Source organism: Haemaphysalis longicornis, unplaced genomic scaffold (genome assembly GCF_048455015.1).
Source record: "Haemaphysalis longicornis isolate Haplotype H1 unplaced genomic scaffold, Haemaphysalis longicornis Haplotype H1 scaffold_4, whole genome shotgun sequence".
Lineage (NCBI taxonomy): Eukaryota > Metazoa > Arthropoda > Arachnida > Ixodida > Ixodidae > Haemaphysalis > Haemaphysalis longicornis.
The window spans coordinates 89,790,375-89,804,998 of record NW_027526361.1 but is presented as its reverse complement, the minus strand read 5'-3'; the positions used below and the strand labels follow the sequence as shown (position 1 = coordinate 89,804,998).

The 14,624-nt window shown below is 46.6% G+C and overlaps 1 protein-coding gene across 1 annotated transcript; it reads right to left on the bottom strand.

The window, feature by feature from the left end:
- Nucleotides 1-705: 705 nt before the first annotated feature.
- LOC144179025 (acetylcholinesterase-1-like) lies at nt 706-13,897 on the bottom strand. Its single transcript, XM_077707199.1, has 3 exons — nt 13,540-13,897; nt 3,741-5,484; nt 706-1,269 (listed from the first exon to the last, which is right to left on the bottom strand). Exons 2-3 carry the CDS (start codon nt 5,456-5,458, stop codon nt 1,122-1,124), a joined length of 1,866 nt encoding a protein of 621 aa, XP_077563325.1. The 5' UTR covers nt 5,459-5,484; nt 13,540-13,897; the 3' UTR covers nt 706-1,121.
- Nucleotides 13,898-14,624: the final 727 nt, after the last annotated feature.

The window sequence follows — 14,624 nt, the reverse complement described above, 5'->3', positions numbered from 1 at the left end:
TCACGCCAGTAAACACTTGCGCAAAATTTTTCGTAGCACGTTACGCGAACAACAGTTATTAGAGAGTTTTAGCAGTCCGTCTGTTCCGTCCTGTACGTTGTTACCGTGTTGACTGGGGCCCGTCTGGGCACTTGGGCATTCGTCGCGGTAGGGGGATTAGTTCCGCGGGCCAGCCTTCGCCATGTCCGTGCATTCGCCACGGTGGGGTGCGCCTCCTCACCCTTCCTCCTTGCCCTTCCGCGCGCGCATGCGCAGTAGGGTCCCGGTAATCACGGTAACAACGTACACGACGGAACAGACGGATTGCTAAAACTCTCTATTATGAGGTATGCGAGCGCGCTTGCGGGGGACGGCCCAAATGCGGGCCAGGTCTTTGTAACTGAAATTAGCAGGCTAGGAAAGCTTAGCAATAAATATATTTTGAAGTACTGAAAGCCCCAAATAATAGCGAGTTTTAGCTGACCGTTTCCCACGGTCCGCTCAGCTGCGATAGCACGCGGGAGCGCCGATGCGCATGCGTGGCGTGCTCGGCCGCGAACGGCATTGGCTTCGGTTGCGCTGAGCGGGCCGCCGACACTGGAGCGGACCGTCTAAAACGGTCAGCTAAAACTCTCTAATAATCGCATTGTCGTTTTGAAAATCAGTTCTCGATTGCAGCGGCACCGGCGCTTATGCGGCATCTTTTTGTTTCAGAAACTGTCACGTCAGGATTGAAAATGTGCATTATTCGAAGAGAAGGACAAACCAGAAGCAGCAGAGATTTGTAGTGTATTTTTCGCGTTAGATTCATACATAGTATGATCTGAGTTGCGACTGATGACGGTGGGCCGATCTTTGGACAGAACGAAGTGGTGATGTCCCAATGAGTGTGCTCTGAATATGTATACTGTACACAGCAGTGGATCTGGACGAACCACTGAAAGCCTGGGCGAAGCCAGTAGCCCCGCTTGGTCCTGAATTCCTGCGCCTATAACAAGCAGTCAGTCCCCAGTGTACCACAAGCCCCACCGTGCAACCTTCGAAACGTTGAGAGGGTGAAATAGAGGAGACGGCAGGGAGCCGTTCCCGCCATCTGGTGCACCGGTTAACGCGGCTTCCTGCCGCGTTGGCTGACGAGCTGTTCAGGGTTTGAGGTAGCTCTTCCAGAAGTTGCAGTTTTTCTCGTTGGGACCGCGTCCGTAGGTGTACCTCTTGGGGTTCAGCTCCATGTAAACTTGGTTCTTCGCAGTGAATTCCGGCCACGGTTTACCGGCAACGTCTGGAACTTTCCTGCGAAGACGAAAAGCAAAACATAACTTTCATCAGACAACAAAGTGGATGTTTTGGCTTGTGGCTGCGCGAGGCCTTTGAGGCATGATTTGCGCACGCGGCCCCTTCTTATTCAAAGTTTCGGAATGAGCGAGGAAACTTATTCGCCAAGTTTATCAATGTAGAGAAATAATCCGCACAAGTTTTTTCTTCTTTTTTCTTCTAGTCGTGCACCTACAATTTTCGTCGTCCACTCCACACCTTTACCTAAGCATTATATATAAACGGTCAAAATAAATTTAGAAGGATGAACGCTGGTATTCAGGCGGCAGCAAATATTTTCCGCAATTTTTTCCACTTTTTTTATGTCCTGATATTGCGCGGAATAATCAGACAGACCCTGACCAGAGATTGGAAACAAAAATCTTTCCCTAAGGCATCGCCATACAGCGCTGCCTTTGTTCGTTCATTTCGGCTGCCCGTCTTCATCGCCTATTCCCGTCATTCATTTGTCGACGCTCTTGTGCAGGATTCGTTGATCCATTCATAGAAGACCGCGTGTCCATCATCACTTTTTCCCTCTACACCACGCGAAACACAAACGCTGTCACTACCGCGACTGCACTTTCCAACGAGCAAAGCGCATCTGCCGACGGCCGGGCTACATGAGTGCCAACTCCGAGCGGGGACATCGCTGACTCCGCGTTAGATTACACCACACAAATTTTCACGCTTTCGACATTGACCCACGCTCTCCCGTCACCGTGTTTTGTGTAGAAGTCACAATTCGTACGCAGTTGTCTAATTAGCTTGCCGGTGTCGTCACTGCCGTGATAATTTACAACGCCTTTCTATAATCCCAACTTCAGTCAAATGCAGTAATATCAGTGCCATTCGAGGCCAAAGCCGTAAGATTGCGCTCGTTCTGGTTCACCGTTTGGGTAGTTTTTATCCCTGTAAGTAAACAAGCTCAAATTAGTCGCAGCGCAGTCTCTAGTAACTTTTCTCAGCAGCGTAAACCAATGAATGTATTAGTCCTCACGCCGGTACAAATGAACGCGACCTATGGGCAAAGTTCCTTTCAGTACTTTCACACCACCCCGAAGCAGCTGGCTGACTGTAAAGCGTTACGGAAAAGAATTACATCCACCTTTTGTTGCACTGGCACTAATCCTTATTCGCTTCTCAAGTGTTATTTGTTTCTTTTTACTAAGGTATAAGCGAGTTTAGGGCGCAAGGCGTGCTGATTACAATGTTTGTCATTACAGCTTGCATGCATTAAAATTTAGCATCACAACTGAAAAACATGAATGAATTCTTTGTATCCCTTCACACTCACGTTGCTACCTACAATAAGGCAAATTTCGTTTACTTTGTATTCGCGTTCATATTCTTTTACCAGCCTGTTGCGACAATTCAGATTGTTTGGTTGTTACTAATTAAGTGTAACATTTACGTATTCTTGATTTTAGAGCCGCGTCAAGTGCACTCTAGGTAATACATATACATTTCTGAATATAGCTTGAAACAGTGAATATAGCTCACGTTTCGGAAAACTAAAGCGATCAGTCATTATACATCAGTTTCCTACCCCGCAATTTCCTTCGAGACAAAATAAACAAAAGCTTTAAATTAACCCTAAAATCTTTCTTATGGAAATGAACCAGGATTCATCTTTCTGCTTTCTTTCTCTTGTGCTGCCTCGTAGAAACAAACGTTCGCGACCTACGGAGGTTTAGTAGAAGTAAAATGCCGGGAAGAAGAGAGGACAAGAAAGAGGAACTCCGCTATGGTTGACTTTAACTATAGCATAGTTGCTTAGATGCGTGTTTTCACGGTCATGGGAACAAATGAAAGATGCACGCAAAACCCAGTATGACGGAATTTAGGCAAATGAAAGATGCACGCAAAACCCAGTATGACGGAATTTAGATGGAACATAATGTTAAACTCGTCCTTCGGCTTCATCTAATCTGCATTTTTCATCAACTTTATTTTATGTCAATTTATCCAGCTTTGTTTCGACTGAGCTTTTGTTGTAGTCACTGCTACAGGAGATCGTTTTTTAATCGTCACGGGGTAGTGCTTTTTTATCTTTAATTGTTCGCGACCAGGGAGCCTGAGCCCTTACTAATGTCAATAAGGAAAAACTCAGTGTTCGGTCAGTCTAAGGTCACGGTATCAAAAAAAGACCAGTAATAAGTTCTTAACGCCAGCAACAATAAAACAATCGATCCCTCCTCAATTGTTATTAGTTCATACGGAAGGGGTGTCGCAAACAAGGAACTTGAATAAAGCATTTTTTTTTTACTTTCAGGTAAAAACGCATTCTGTTCACCTGCGTTGTCAGTCATCCCCACTCGTAAACATTTCAGGAACCTCCCACTTGTTCCATGCTTGTTTTGAACTATGCAACTCTATCAATCCAGCTCCAGTTAAGTTGGGATAGAATAGGCTTGAAATGACGCTAAGTTAAACCGAAGTGTACTTACCCAGTCTTCGCGAATGTTGTCCACGTTTCAATCATGAGCTTCGACAGCTCCCTCTCTTGGTCGGTGGCGACTGTGGGACTGCTGAAGGGAAGTCCCATGACGAAGAACACTTCGTCTCCGTGAGTCGGTCCCACCCATCCAGGCCACGTGCTGAACGACGGCCGGTGCGTGAAGTGGTAGTAATGGACCTTGTTGTTCATGTTCGCAAAGCTCTCGGCGAAGTACTTGGTGGGACAGATGATGGCGAAATCGCCAACGGCCTCAGCGGCCTTCTGGAGAGCCTTGATGTTTTCCCGTTCGCTAATGTGGCTGAGGTAGTAGTGGCGGATAGGGGAGACGTTTTTCCTCAAAAGCATCTGAAGACAGTAGGACACGTAGAGATCCACCTCGTATTTGGTGATCTTGTAAGCCTGCTCTAGGGATAGGGCCCTGCCGAATAGGTAGAAGACGAAGTAGCTGCCTTCGTCCAGGTTGTTGCCGATGAGCAGGTCAGCCTTGTGGAACTTCTTTTGTTCCATCATCTGGTACGGGTCGTCAGGAATGATGTCGTCGCCGTAGATAGGGAAGAAGGTGAGCGCATGAACTCCGAAGATGGTGTTCGACATAATGAGAAGCTCCTTACCGTCGATCTTTCTCAAGCAGTCGACCATCTCCGCCATGTGTGACTCGATGGTCATGTCGTTGCCTGCGCATGAAAGGGCTCGAGCAAGCTTTTCTACCTTGTGGGGGCCTTCTCTGGTATTGTCAGCGATTCGGAAGTATGGGCTTCCGCTCTCCATGATGATCCTCTTGAACAGGCCCTTGCTGAGAGGCGAGACCAGGTGCAGGCCTATGGAAATGGCACCCGCGCTCTGACCCACTAGCGTGACGTCATTGGGATCGCCACCGAAGTGCCGGATGTTCTCCTTTACCCACTTCATGGCCAACAGTTGGTCGTGGAGACCGGCGTTCCCGGAGGAGTGTGACGTGCCGCTGTGAAAGAAGCCCATCGGCCCGACCCGATAGTTCATGCTAACCATGATGATGTCTCCGCGCGCCGAGAGCTCCTTGCCGTCGTACCAGTCCCAGCCACTTCCTCCGAAACTGAATGTCCCACCGTAAAAGTACACAATTACGGTCTTTGGAACGCAACTGGACTTTCCCAGCACACATTCCCGTGAGGGCGTCCATACGTTAAGATAAAGACAGTCTTCAGTTGAGTTAGACGTCTCGATCGTCACATTGGTGTTAATGTAAAAGTCTGTCTGCAGGCAAGGGAACGGCTTCTTTGTCGCCTGGTAGACAGTCGTCCATGGCTTCACGGGAACGGGATTCCGAAACCTGAGGGCTCCCAGGGGCGGCTCTGCGAAAGGTATACCGACGAACTGGTACAGACTCTTGTTGTTAGATGCGTATACCTTCTGTCCCTGGACAGGGCCATCGTTTGTCTCGACAATGGGACTTTCGTCCGTTGAGATGGGCTGCGAAGTTGTCGTCGACAAAGGCTGCACGTCATCGGGTGGTACGACAAGTGAAAGTTGATCTTTGCCCGTGGACGCTGGCTGCGCTGTTGTTGGTGCGCCGGCATCCAGCGGACTAGTGACGTTGAATGGCTGTGCGAGATAGATCTTTTCGTCGGTGTCCTGTATCGGGTCACCCGGTTGAAATATGTAACATCTTGCTTGGGCGCTTCGGAGAGCGCACCCGTACAACAGCAGGACCACGATCCTTGTCCGCATGATTGCTTCTTTGCTCAGTTGAGAATCTGAAAAGATCCGCGCACAAGCTCTGTTTACTTTCACATACGTAGAAATAATATTCCGAAATGCTGATGGGGATTCCACCTAAATTATGGTCATAGCGTAGACAAGTATGTCTTAGAAAAATAGTCTGAATAAGATTTTCGTGACTCTTTTGGTGTTCACCTTGCACGCTACATATCAGCAAGGGAGGTGTTCTGTGAAGTAAATGTTAATGCAAGAAACTGACAAAGTCTATATTTATGCTGTAAAAGTCTCCGGCTTAGGTCCCGTCATGTGTTTTTAAGGCGAACATTTGTGAGGGCATTTCTTGACGTAATCTCTGTGAGCCGGCTTTACACTTTCGGATTCGATGCGTCCGCGGCACAAAAAACACAATCTGGGATGGAAGATATCAGTGCTTTATACGTAGCGCAAACCCCGTACAGCTCACTTTATGAAATGCTAAGCTGTTGCACTACGATGAACAGAAATCGAGACCACAGGCGGATTTTGAATTCCATGCCCCATCGACGATTTCACCAGTAGCTTGAGCCTACCTAACCGGCTGACATTTCTCGTTTTAAGGAACAAAATATGCATACCAATAAAGTCTACATGTCCAACTCTTAGCTACACGGAATCTTACAGATAATTCGTACATGGTTTCCGGATCATTTGTGATGTGGGAAAGTTGCGCATGCGCTGGATATAGACCGCCCACTCAACTGTCAAAGCTGGACGGCTGGACTTTCGAAAAGTGCGTACGGTGATCAGTTCAACATTTCTATGGAGCATTCCTCCTCCTGGTATTCTGGTTGCTGTCAGATCGTCAACTCTGAGCACTCTTCAGAATTTGAGCCCCTACAGCCTTCTAACTAGACCCCATTACCCTCCCACGTTCCTGAACTTCAGGAGATCTGAAATTGAACTACGAAAGATCGACTGAAAGCCCCCTGAAGCTCAATAAAACCGTCTTACCAATCAACGCTCGATCTGTCCTATTTATTTTCGCTAGTGTTACCTCCAACGTACCAACTACATTTGCGACTCCTGCTCCTTCAAGAACATTACGAAATCAGGAAAGGTGTAGTTATTCACGGACAGTAATTGCTTTCTGTTACTAAATCTTCCACGTATGCACCCACTTTCAGGGACATATTTCTAACATTTTCATCTTACATTGCTGCTTCTCTAATTGTTGTCCTGTTGGTACAACAGGACAACAACTGTGACAACAAGCGTGTTACTTTTTCCAGGAGCAAGAAATTCTGCGTGCAAAGTAACCGCAGAGTCGTGACTTCAGAAGTTGGTGCAGTCGGTGGCCTTGAATTCCTTTTTGACTGGTATCTTCCGTTCAAGCTTCATGTTAGATAACTTTTCCTGCAATGATATTACCATGTTGACCATTATTTCACGCGTAATGCGACATTTCAAAACAGCTTTCGCAATGAGGCGCCTTTTCTGTGCGATTGCTAGGTTCCCGAATTTAACTATGCCGTATGGTTTGGAATTGAATAACGCATTGTAACATAATATCAATTAAAGTTACTCCCAAACACGTGACCCAGTAATGGTAGATATCTCTTGCGAATGCTTTGTTTGAATTGCAATCAGCTGCCCGTTGGCTTTAACGGGGTGTTAGCTGTCTTTAGAAACATTTTACCGAAATTATCGACGTACACAATACCCAGAACAACATCAATACACAGGTCTCAGTAAGGTGTACAGGCAAGGTTGTTCCTGCTTATCCTCCTAACCTTCAAACAGGTTCAAATTTATTCCTAACGCAAAGCTAGTGCATCAAGTTGTTTGACCTGGGCTCATTTATTCTTCCCTTGTTCGCCCCAGAATTAGGGGAAACAGAAACGGGGTGATTTATCTAACTACAAGCAAGTTGGGCACTAATGCGTGACGTTTGAAAGTGTTCGTTATAACCCTGAGTACGAGCCATGCTACCTGTAAGCAGCATCTGGGGCGGTATTCTCGAGTTTTCTCCCTTTTGCGTCCCTTTCAAAAATGTCCCTTTTGGCGAGCCCTGATTGGCTAAAAGCAAACGACCGGAAGTGACGTAGCGCGAGCGCAACAAACCTACTGTTAACGTCCATTGCTTAACCGGAAGTACGTCACGATGAAAGGGACTCAAAAGGGACGTTTTCAAAAGGGACAGTTACGAGAATACCGCCCTCTGTTCTTTTTTTTTTAATGCTTACTCACTGTGGTGCAAGTACACCGTTATTTAATGCATACAGCCCCCAAACAACAATATTTATAATAATATATATTCTACCTACCTAGAACAAGAACAATAAAAAGAACATAGAAAAGAAAAAGGATGTGAAGGAGGGGGTCTGCTCACAAATGCTTCTTATTTGAAAACTTTGTTGTTGTTTCGTGAGAATGATAGTAAAATATTTCGTTTCTCCCCGTTGTGTATACCAGGAAGCTATTAAGCAGAGCACAGAAGGACCGCTGTAGAGAAAAAAAATGGGTAAAGCTTTCAGGAAGATTCGGAAAGGCTAACAAAAAAATGAAAGGGTAGCAGCTGAATGTCTACGTCTTCCTCACGCTCCACGTGATTTTGCTTGATATAACTTAGACAAGTACAAGCGTTTCGTGCTGCAATAGCGCACTCCGCGGGTTCTCAAAACGTGAAAAAGGAGAATAGTCGTCAGTCATTGTGTAGGAGACTCAAGCCGCACAACACCCGGTCACGATATGCGAACAGGTGAACTTTCCCCGCCATCAGCGAGCGCATGTCAATCTAGTGCGCCTCCATGTGTTTTTTTTTTTTTTTCAACCTAAAAATCGAATAGAACACATTTAACATGTGTGGCCTGTTCGAGAGGGTGGGTATGTCCGAAATCTGTAAATACCACTTTGTAAATTTTAGTATACATTTGCTTTTGTAGTATTTTTCAAAATATTTCACAAGGATGGGGCCAGAATCTGAATGAAATGTATATTTCCCCCTCTCATGACACTTCTCGGTCTTTCTGAGATACCTTATATTTTCGTCTAATTTTTCCGTTATGCAAGAAAATTCTGGGACGCTTGCTGTGGCTACTAGCACTGCATTATTCTCGATAAAGCGAATCCCCCGAGTTACCACACTTTATGGGCCAAGCATCATCACAATAGCATCATCTTAACCTCTCCAGCATGAAGTCGTAAACCGGCTAATAGCGACCTCGTGTTTTCGATAATACATCACAATGACAAAGCGTCCAAAGTTGTGGCGGGTTGGATAAGGGAAGGAACTGCTGGGGTAAATGAACCTTTCACAGCTAGTCTGTTTACCGCTACCACCCAATGGTTCCATCGTGTTCGGCGTCCGCACACCAAGACGCTTTGCAACAAAGCCAACTTTCTCGCGATCGGCTTTCAATCTAATATAGATACCTAGGGAAAAATAGCATAATTTGCTGCTAAGACGACCCTATGGATAGTTCTAGTTGAATTAACTTGTCATATAACTGGTTATTTCGCCATGGAGTTGTAAAGAATTTGGAATTTCCGTCTGCTTCGGGTACGAGTTGGGGGAGGAGGGAAGTTACAGAAGAGGGTCGTAACCCGTGTACAATCGAAACTATCCAGAAACAAATTATATGACATTCGAGTGCTCAAGTGACTACTTAACCGTGTGAAGGTTTACGTCACCAGGTATCACGGATAACTATTCAGTCGCAGCTTTAATGCGATTACCATGAAGCGGACGCTCCTAAGCTATTCCAGACGCATCACAAAGCTGCCGTGAACCGTACAGCCAGGGTCGGCTTAACATTGCTGAGGGCCCGGTTCAAAAAAATTAAGGGAAGCTTGCACTCACTACTCACGCGTAATACTTAAATAGTGAAGCTGTTGTAGGTGAGCATTGCCTGACGCATAGTTAAGTTTCAGTATCATTGTTTAATTGAATAGTTACGGTGCTAGTAATAGTCCTGTGCATCCAAAAGGCCGTCGTCTTCGCGGCGAGTGGTGGATGCAAAGTCATTCTCAGCACTGTAGACTTCCACCAGCTCTTCGTCATCGGCTCGAGGCAGCGATGGCGGGATCTGCAAGTTGTCTCGGGAAGGAGCGGCACACTCGTAGCCATGTCTCCAGTTATCCATAATGACCTCTGGAAAATGCCGTGGCTGCGGTGACCTCTGCCAAGCGGGGTGTCTTTTCTCCTTTAGCATTAGCGCTGGAGTTTTTTGTTTGTTTGCTTGCTTGTTTGTTTGTTTGTTTGTTTGTTTGTGTGTTTGTTTGTTTGTTTGTTTGTTTGTTTGTTTGTTTGTTTGTGTGTTTGTTGGTTTGTTTGTTTGTTTGTTTGTTTGTTTGTTTGTTTGTTTGTTTGTTTGTTTGTTTGTTTGTTTGTTTGTTTGTTTGTTTGTTTGTTTGTTTGTTTGTTTGTTTGTTTGTTTGTTTGTTTGTTTGTTTGTTTGTTTGTTTGTTTGTTTGTTTTTGCTACAGCCACTGTGCTAGCCGAGGATTCGGCGGTCGCCGCGAGACACGCACTCACGAGCGCTCGGCATTTTCGTGGTATGTTTTCCTGCAACGGCAAACGTACCGCTTGTACAGCAGCTCCACTTCTAAAAAACAAAAGGGGCCCCTCCCCCCACTTTCTCGATTCACTCTCTCGTCATTCCTGAGACTTAACGCTTTTTGGTATTCGCTACAAACAACACATGTGGTATTCACTCGAAGAATACCCGGAGTGTTTATGGAGATCGTCTGGGCGTCTACTTTCTCTCACAGCATGTAAAGAGGTCGTCATCGGAATTGAACGGCAAAGAGACACAGACGAAGGCCAGGCGACGAAGAGGCACAGACAGCATTAAGCTTTTCGGGTTAGTTGGTTTGTACTGGAAAAAAAGTAAACTGCGCGAGAAGTTAAGACGAAAGGAAGAAATATATACGTCTCTTAAAATTGCAGTCTAAGGGCCGTATGTGTTTCTTCCAATCGTCTTAAACTTTAGTGCAGGTCACACTTGTTTTAATAGACAACGTATTCCCTCGAAAATAACGAAGCGCATTCGTGAAACATGGCTTCCTCCATCCGCTCCACCAATTCGGCAGCGCACTCTTTTGTTGCCTGCGTGTGAGCGCTGCCGAAGTAGACAGGCGGACCTTCTTCAGATACTGTTCGTGCATCCCTACAGTAAATGGGCTAGTAATCGTCTGGGTATTTTGTGATTTTATCCAGAAACAGAAATTTAAGCTCTACTAAGGCATCGTATCCACACAAGCAGTGCTGTTATTTATATTGTATATGCCGACTGACCACAACAAATAATTTGAACGGCTTATTATTCAAATGTTTTCATCATTCCGGGAGCTAAAAAGATGGAACTTCTGTAAAACGAGACCGATACCGAACTTTCACAAAAATTTTTTAATAACACTCTCGAAATAACAATCATATATACCTCTATTTATGCATAGATCGTTCACTTTTAAACAGCTGACGCATATCCTTTTTTGCAAGCAATATCCCCTTTGATAAGAGCAGGAAACACAATCATATTGCACACGCCTTTTCTGCAAATACATTTCGGAATGCATGTCAATTTTTGCAATAACTTTCTACTTCAACACAGTGTAGAAATTAGGTTATGCATTTCGCAGAAATCCAACCTTGAAAATGGTGCATGTGTACGTATCGCCACGTTTTATCTTTTTATTCGTCTTTTCAGAAACTAAGCAAAGATATGTAGTACGTTTCTACAAGCGTTTTCCGGCCTTTTGCTGGGACAGTTTGTTAATCAGATCTTAAGCAGTGACCCTTCAACAAATTCCAGTTTGGCTGCTCTCTGTGTCCATCAACTGGATCAGCTGCGTCGCTCTACGCGATGCATCATTTTGGGCGAGTGCAACGCCTTTACCGCAGATTGAAGAAATGTGAGCTGACTTCAGAATCATGAACGTTAAGCAAAAAACGGCCTTTTAGAAGCATTCATTATAGAAATAGATAATCTCTTTATCAATCAGGGGAAATTAGCAGGAGGCTTAAACTTCTTCGAACCAAACTACGAAGTCTCCCATTTTTCCAGCCCTCAAGGGCCCCCTAAACTCGGGGGGCCCGGTTCATTTTAACCGTTCGAACCATGGATAATCCGCTCCTGCGTACAGCTCTATGTTTTACTGCTAGTATAAAATTACTGTTCTTCCAAGTTTCAGGACGCTAATTAACTGAGAAGTAGGTTAAATCGCAAATTTGAAACAATCGTATATTTTTGGGGCGTGTTTCTTGCCCTCGTTCGGCCAGTGCCCCGGTGAATTGTGTTTTACTTTGTACACTACTTCACACCGCGAATTGGGGTCGTCTTTGTCAGTATTCCCACTTGCTCAGGCGCAGCCGGAAGTTATTACCGCACAATAATTACGCAAACCATTTTATTTTCCCAATGCCGCTCTTTACATCGCGCTCAAATCACAGCGCAAAACCAAGTTTCCTGTCATTACAGAGTGCTGGAACACTACTACCTTTTATTTGTTCCTGTCATTCTGGTAGCAACGTAGCAAGGGATATGAGGGAAGTAGAAATAGCCTAAAAGCTCGTCAGATATTGCGTCTTGAGTGCGAGGTATTTGAGACGCTCACAAGCTGATAAATTCTAGATAATTATGGTTTATGAACAAGTATTCCGGTGCATATTACCACCTCTAACGGTCAGTTCATCGCAAAAAATTTGCCGGAGAAGCTCAATGACTAAGGCGCGTTGTGTTTCTGAGCCTTGACTGCGGCTTCGTTTTTTTTTTTTTTTTTTGTGGCAGGGATGGAGACGATACACAAAAGCGCCCGCGTAGACGTTGTCTCGAATAGCCCAACTTCATCCTAAACGCAATTCAAATTTAAAATTTGTTGATAATTGCGAGTAAAATCGGCACAGTAGTCGCTTTATGTGTAATTAAGTCACAGAAACAACCACACTGTGCCTCAGTAGACATACTTTTTCCGTGGCTGAGTGAGCGGAGGAAAAAAAGGCTTTCTGCTGGAGCAAGAAAAAAATCTTGACGAGCCTTTTCAGCTGGATGAGGCCAAAAAGAGTACGCGACAAAGATAAATAAACGCAATTAGAAAGCCGCCGAAATTTCAGCTTAACGGAGTTTGAGCTTGGAGTATTCAGTGTCCGGATCGCGAGATATCAAACAAATAATTGGTCAATAACGCTCCACAATCGCGCGTGCTGACTTAAGCATTCTCGAAAAGCTTGTTGGATTTACGCGCCGAAGGTACTCATAAGCTATGAGGCGCACCATAGTGGAGGGCTCCGTATTAATCTCGACCACCCGGGAATATTGAACGCGCGTCGAAATGTCGACGCACGGGCGCTATTTTGTTTTTCGCTCACACCAGAAACACTGATGCTGGGACCCGGGATGAACCCGTGTCTTTAAAATCAGCAGCACAACGCCTTAACCACTGACTACCGCGGTGGGTCCTCAAGTGATCCGAGAGGACAAGTTCAGGGCGAAGACTAGCTTTCAACGCAGGCACGCCAGACAGCATGCAATGTGTCTTTGTTTTCTTCGCGAGCTCGGCATACTTCCGGCCGTTAAACATGCATGACAACCGACTAATGGTTCTTCGTGGGATTCCATGCACACGGCTAATTGTTCTACAACCATTGTAGTGACCATCCGGCCGATGCTGTCTTTTCGCTGATGTAAATTCCCCCATGTGCAAACTCGCAGGCACCAACGATAGGGAAAAGAATGGTAGCAGCCGCTGGACTGATCAGCCGCCTGATGTGCATCCTACAAGAGTCGGCAAATACATCCTTGTGCGGCTACTTCCCCAAGCGCAAGCGATGCTCGCCTACTGCTGCTCCGATAATCACTGCTTTTCTGTCCACCGCCGTCACTTCCCGGAGGACAGCTTCCAGGAACAAAGTTACAATGTCATAGCCTTGGCATTCAGCGTCCCCCACAGCGATCAATGTCGCAGGAACACGGCTCGTACACGTCGGGGCAGCTCTTCCCTCGTACTTACAACAGCCCGGCTTGTAAACAAGTGTGCATCGCCAGCCTCCGTTGAACGAGCAAGACGGATAGCGGTCAGCCCGCGCGCGCATACTTTCGAGGCGGGCCCCTCACCTCGGGTTTAGCCGTCTTGTCCGCACGTCATCCGTGGTCGTCCACTGCCGCGAGTCGCACACCAGGAGATGGGCCCGCTGCTTCTCGGCGGGACAGGCAGCGTGTGTCGCGCTCTGGTCACCGGTCTCGAGAGGAGCCGCCTGGCGAATTGACTTTCGCCCGGGCGTCGGCGATTTAGGTCGCGCACTATTTAGAGTCCATCGGCGGCGCTCGCCGGCCCGGCAGTAGTCTTCCTGGTGGGAGGAGGAGGGGGGCTTCGCCGGGCAACGATCCCTCTCCGCAGCAACGCACCACCACCACGGGCCACCACCACCAACAAGCTGTGCACAGCGCCGGCAGCAGCCACCGCCTTCTTCCACTACGAGATGGAGGGGGAAGAACTCAGCTATAGTCGCCCTGCCGATTCACCTCGCCACCCCCTCCCCCTTCGCAAGCGGGCGCAACCAAGAGCAACTCGGATGACTGGAGGAAACGCGCAGATGTTTGCAGACTCGGTATGTGCTCGTGTGCGGAACAAGAAGAAAATCGAGAGGGAGGGAAGAAGGAGCTAAGTAAACTGTTCCTTGTAAGCGGAGTGCGATAGCGTACAGAGAGAGAACGCACCCCTGTGAATGTGCGAACTTTCTTGTAACACGCCTGGCTGGTTGCAGATTCTGCATGTCGCGGCATTTAAAGCAGTGAGCGGAAGATTAGCGAAGCTTAAACGTGTACCTTCGGCAGTAAACGCGAATTGAAACTACGTTTTCTCTGCTTGAGCCTGCAAAAAATATTCATGAGTCGTGCCAGGTTATCGTGTCATTCGCACCCAAATTGAGAAGCCCTGCGCTGCTGAATGACTGATGCGATTCCTGCGCCGATGAGCCCACGCAACGACATCCAGACGACAGCGTAGACCGCCATCACGATAAGTGCTTGAGGGTGTCTGCATCTTCCGGAAGGGGTAAAGCTACATTTCCGGTTGGTTCCGGTCGACCTGCGGCGCATTTGTTCAGCGGTGCTAGTGGATACACTTGAAAGCCGGATGCATTTGGGCCGCTATACGGATGGCTATAAGACTGATCATAACAATCATCACGGTCTCTATG

What these genes read in the sequence shown, in the direction of transcription:
- LOC144179025 (XM_077707199.1), bottom strand. Translation starts at nt 5,458, where the DNA reads ATGCGGACAAGGATCGTGGTCCTGCTGTTGTACGGGTGCGCTCTCCGA. An exon ending in ACAACATTCGCGAAGACTGG is followed by an intron (nt 1,270 to 3,740) that starts GTAAGTACACTT and finishes TCGTCTTCGCAG; the next exon opens with GAAAGTTCCAGACGTTGCCG.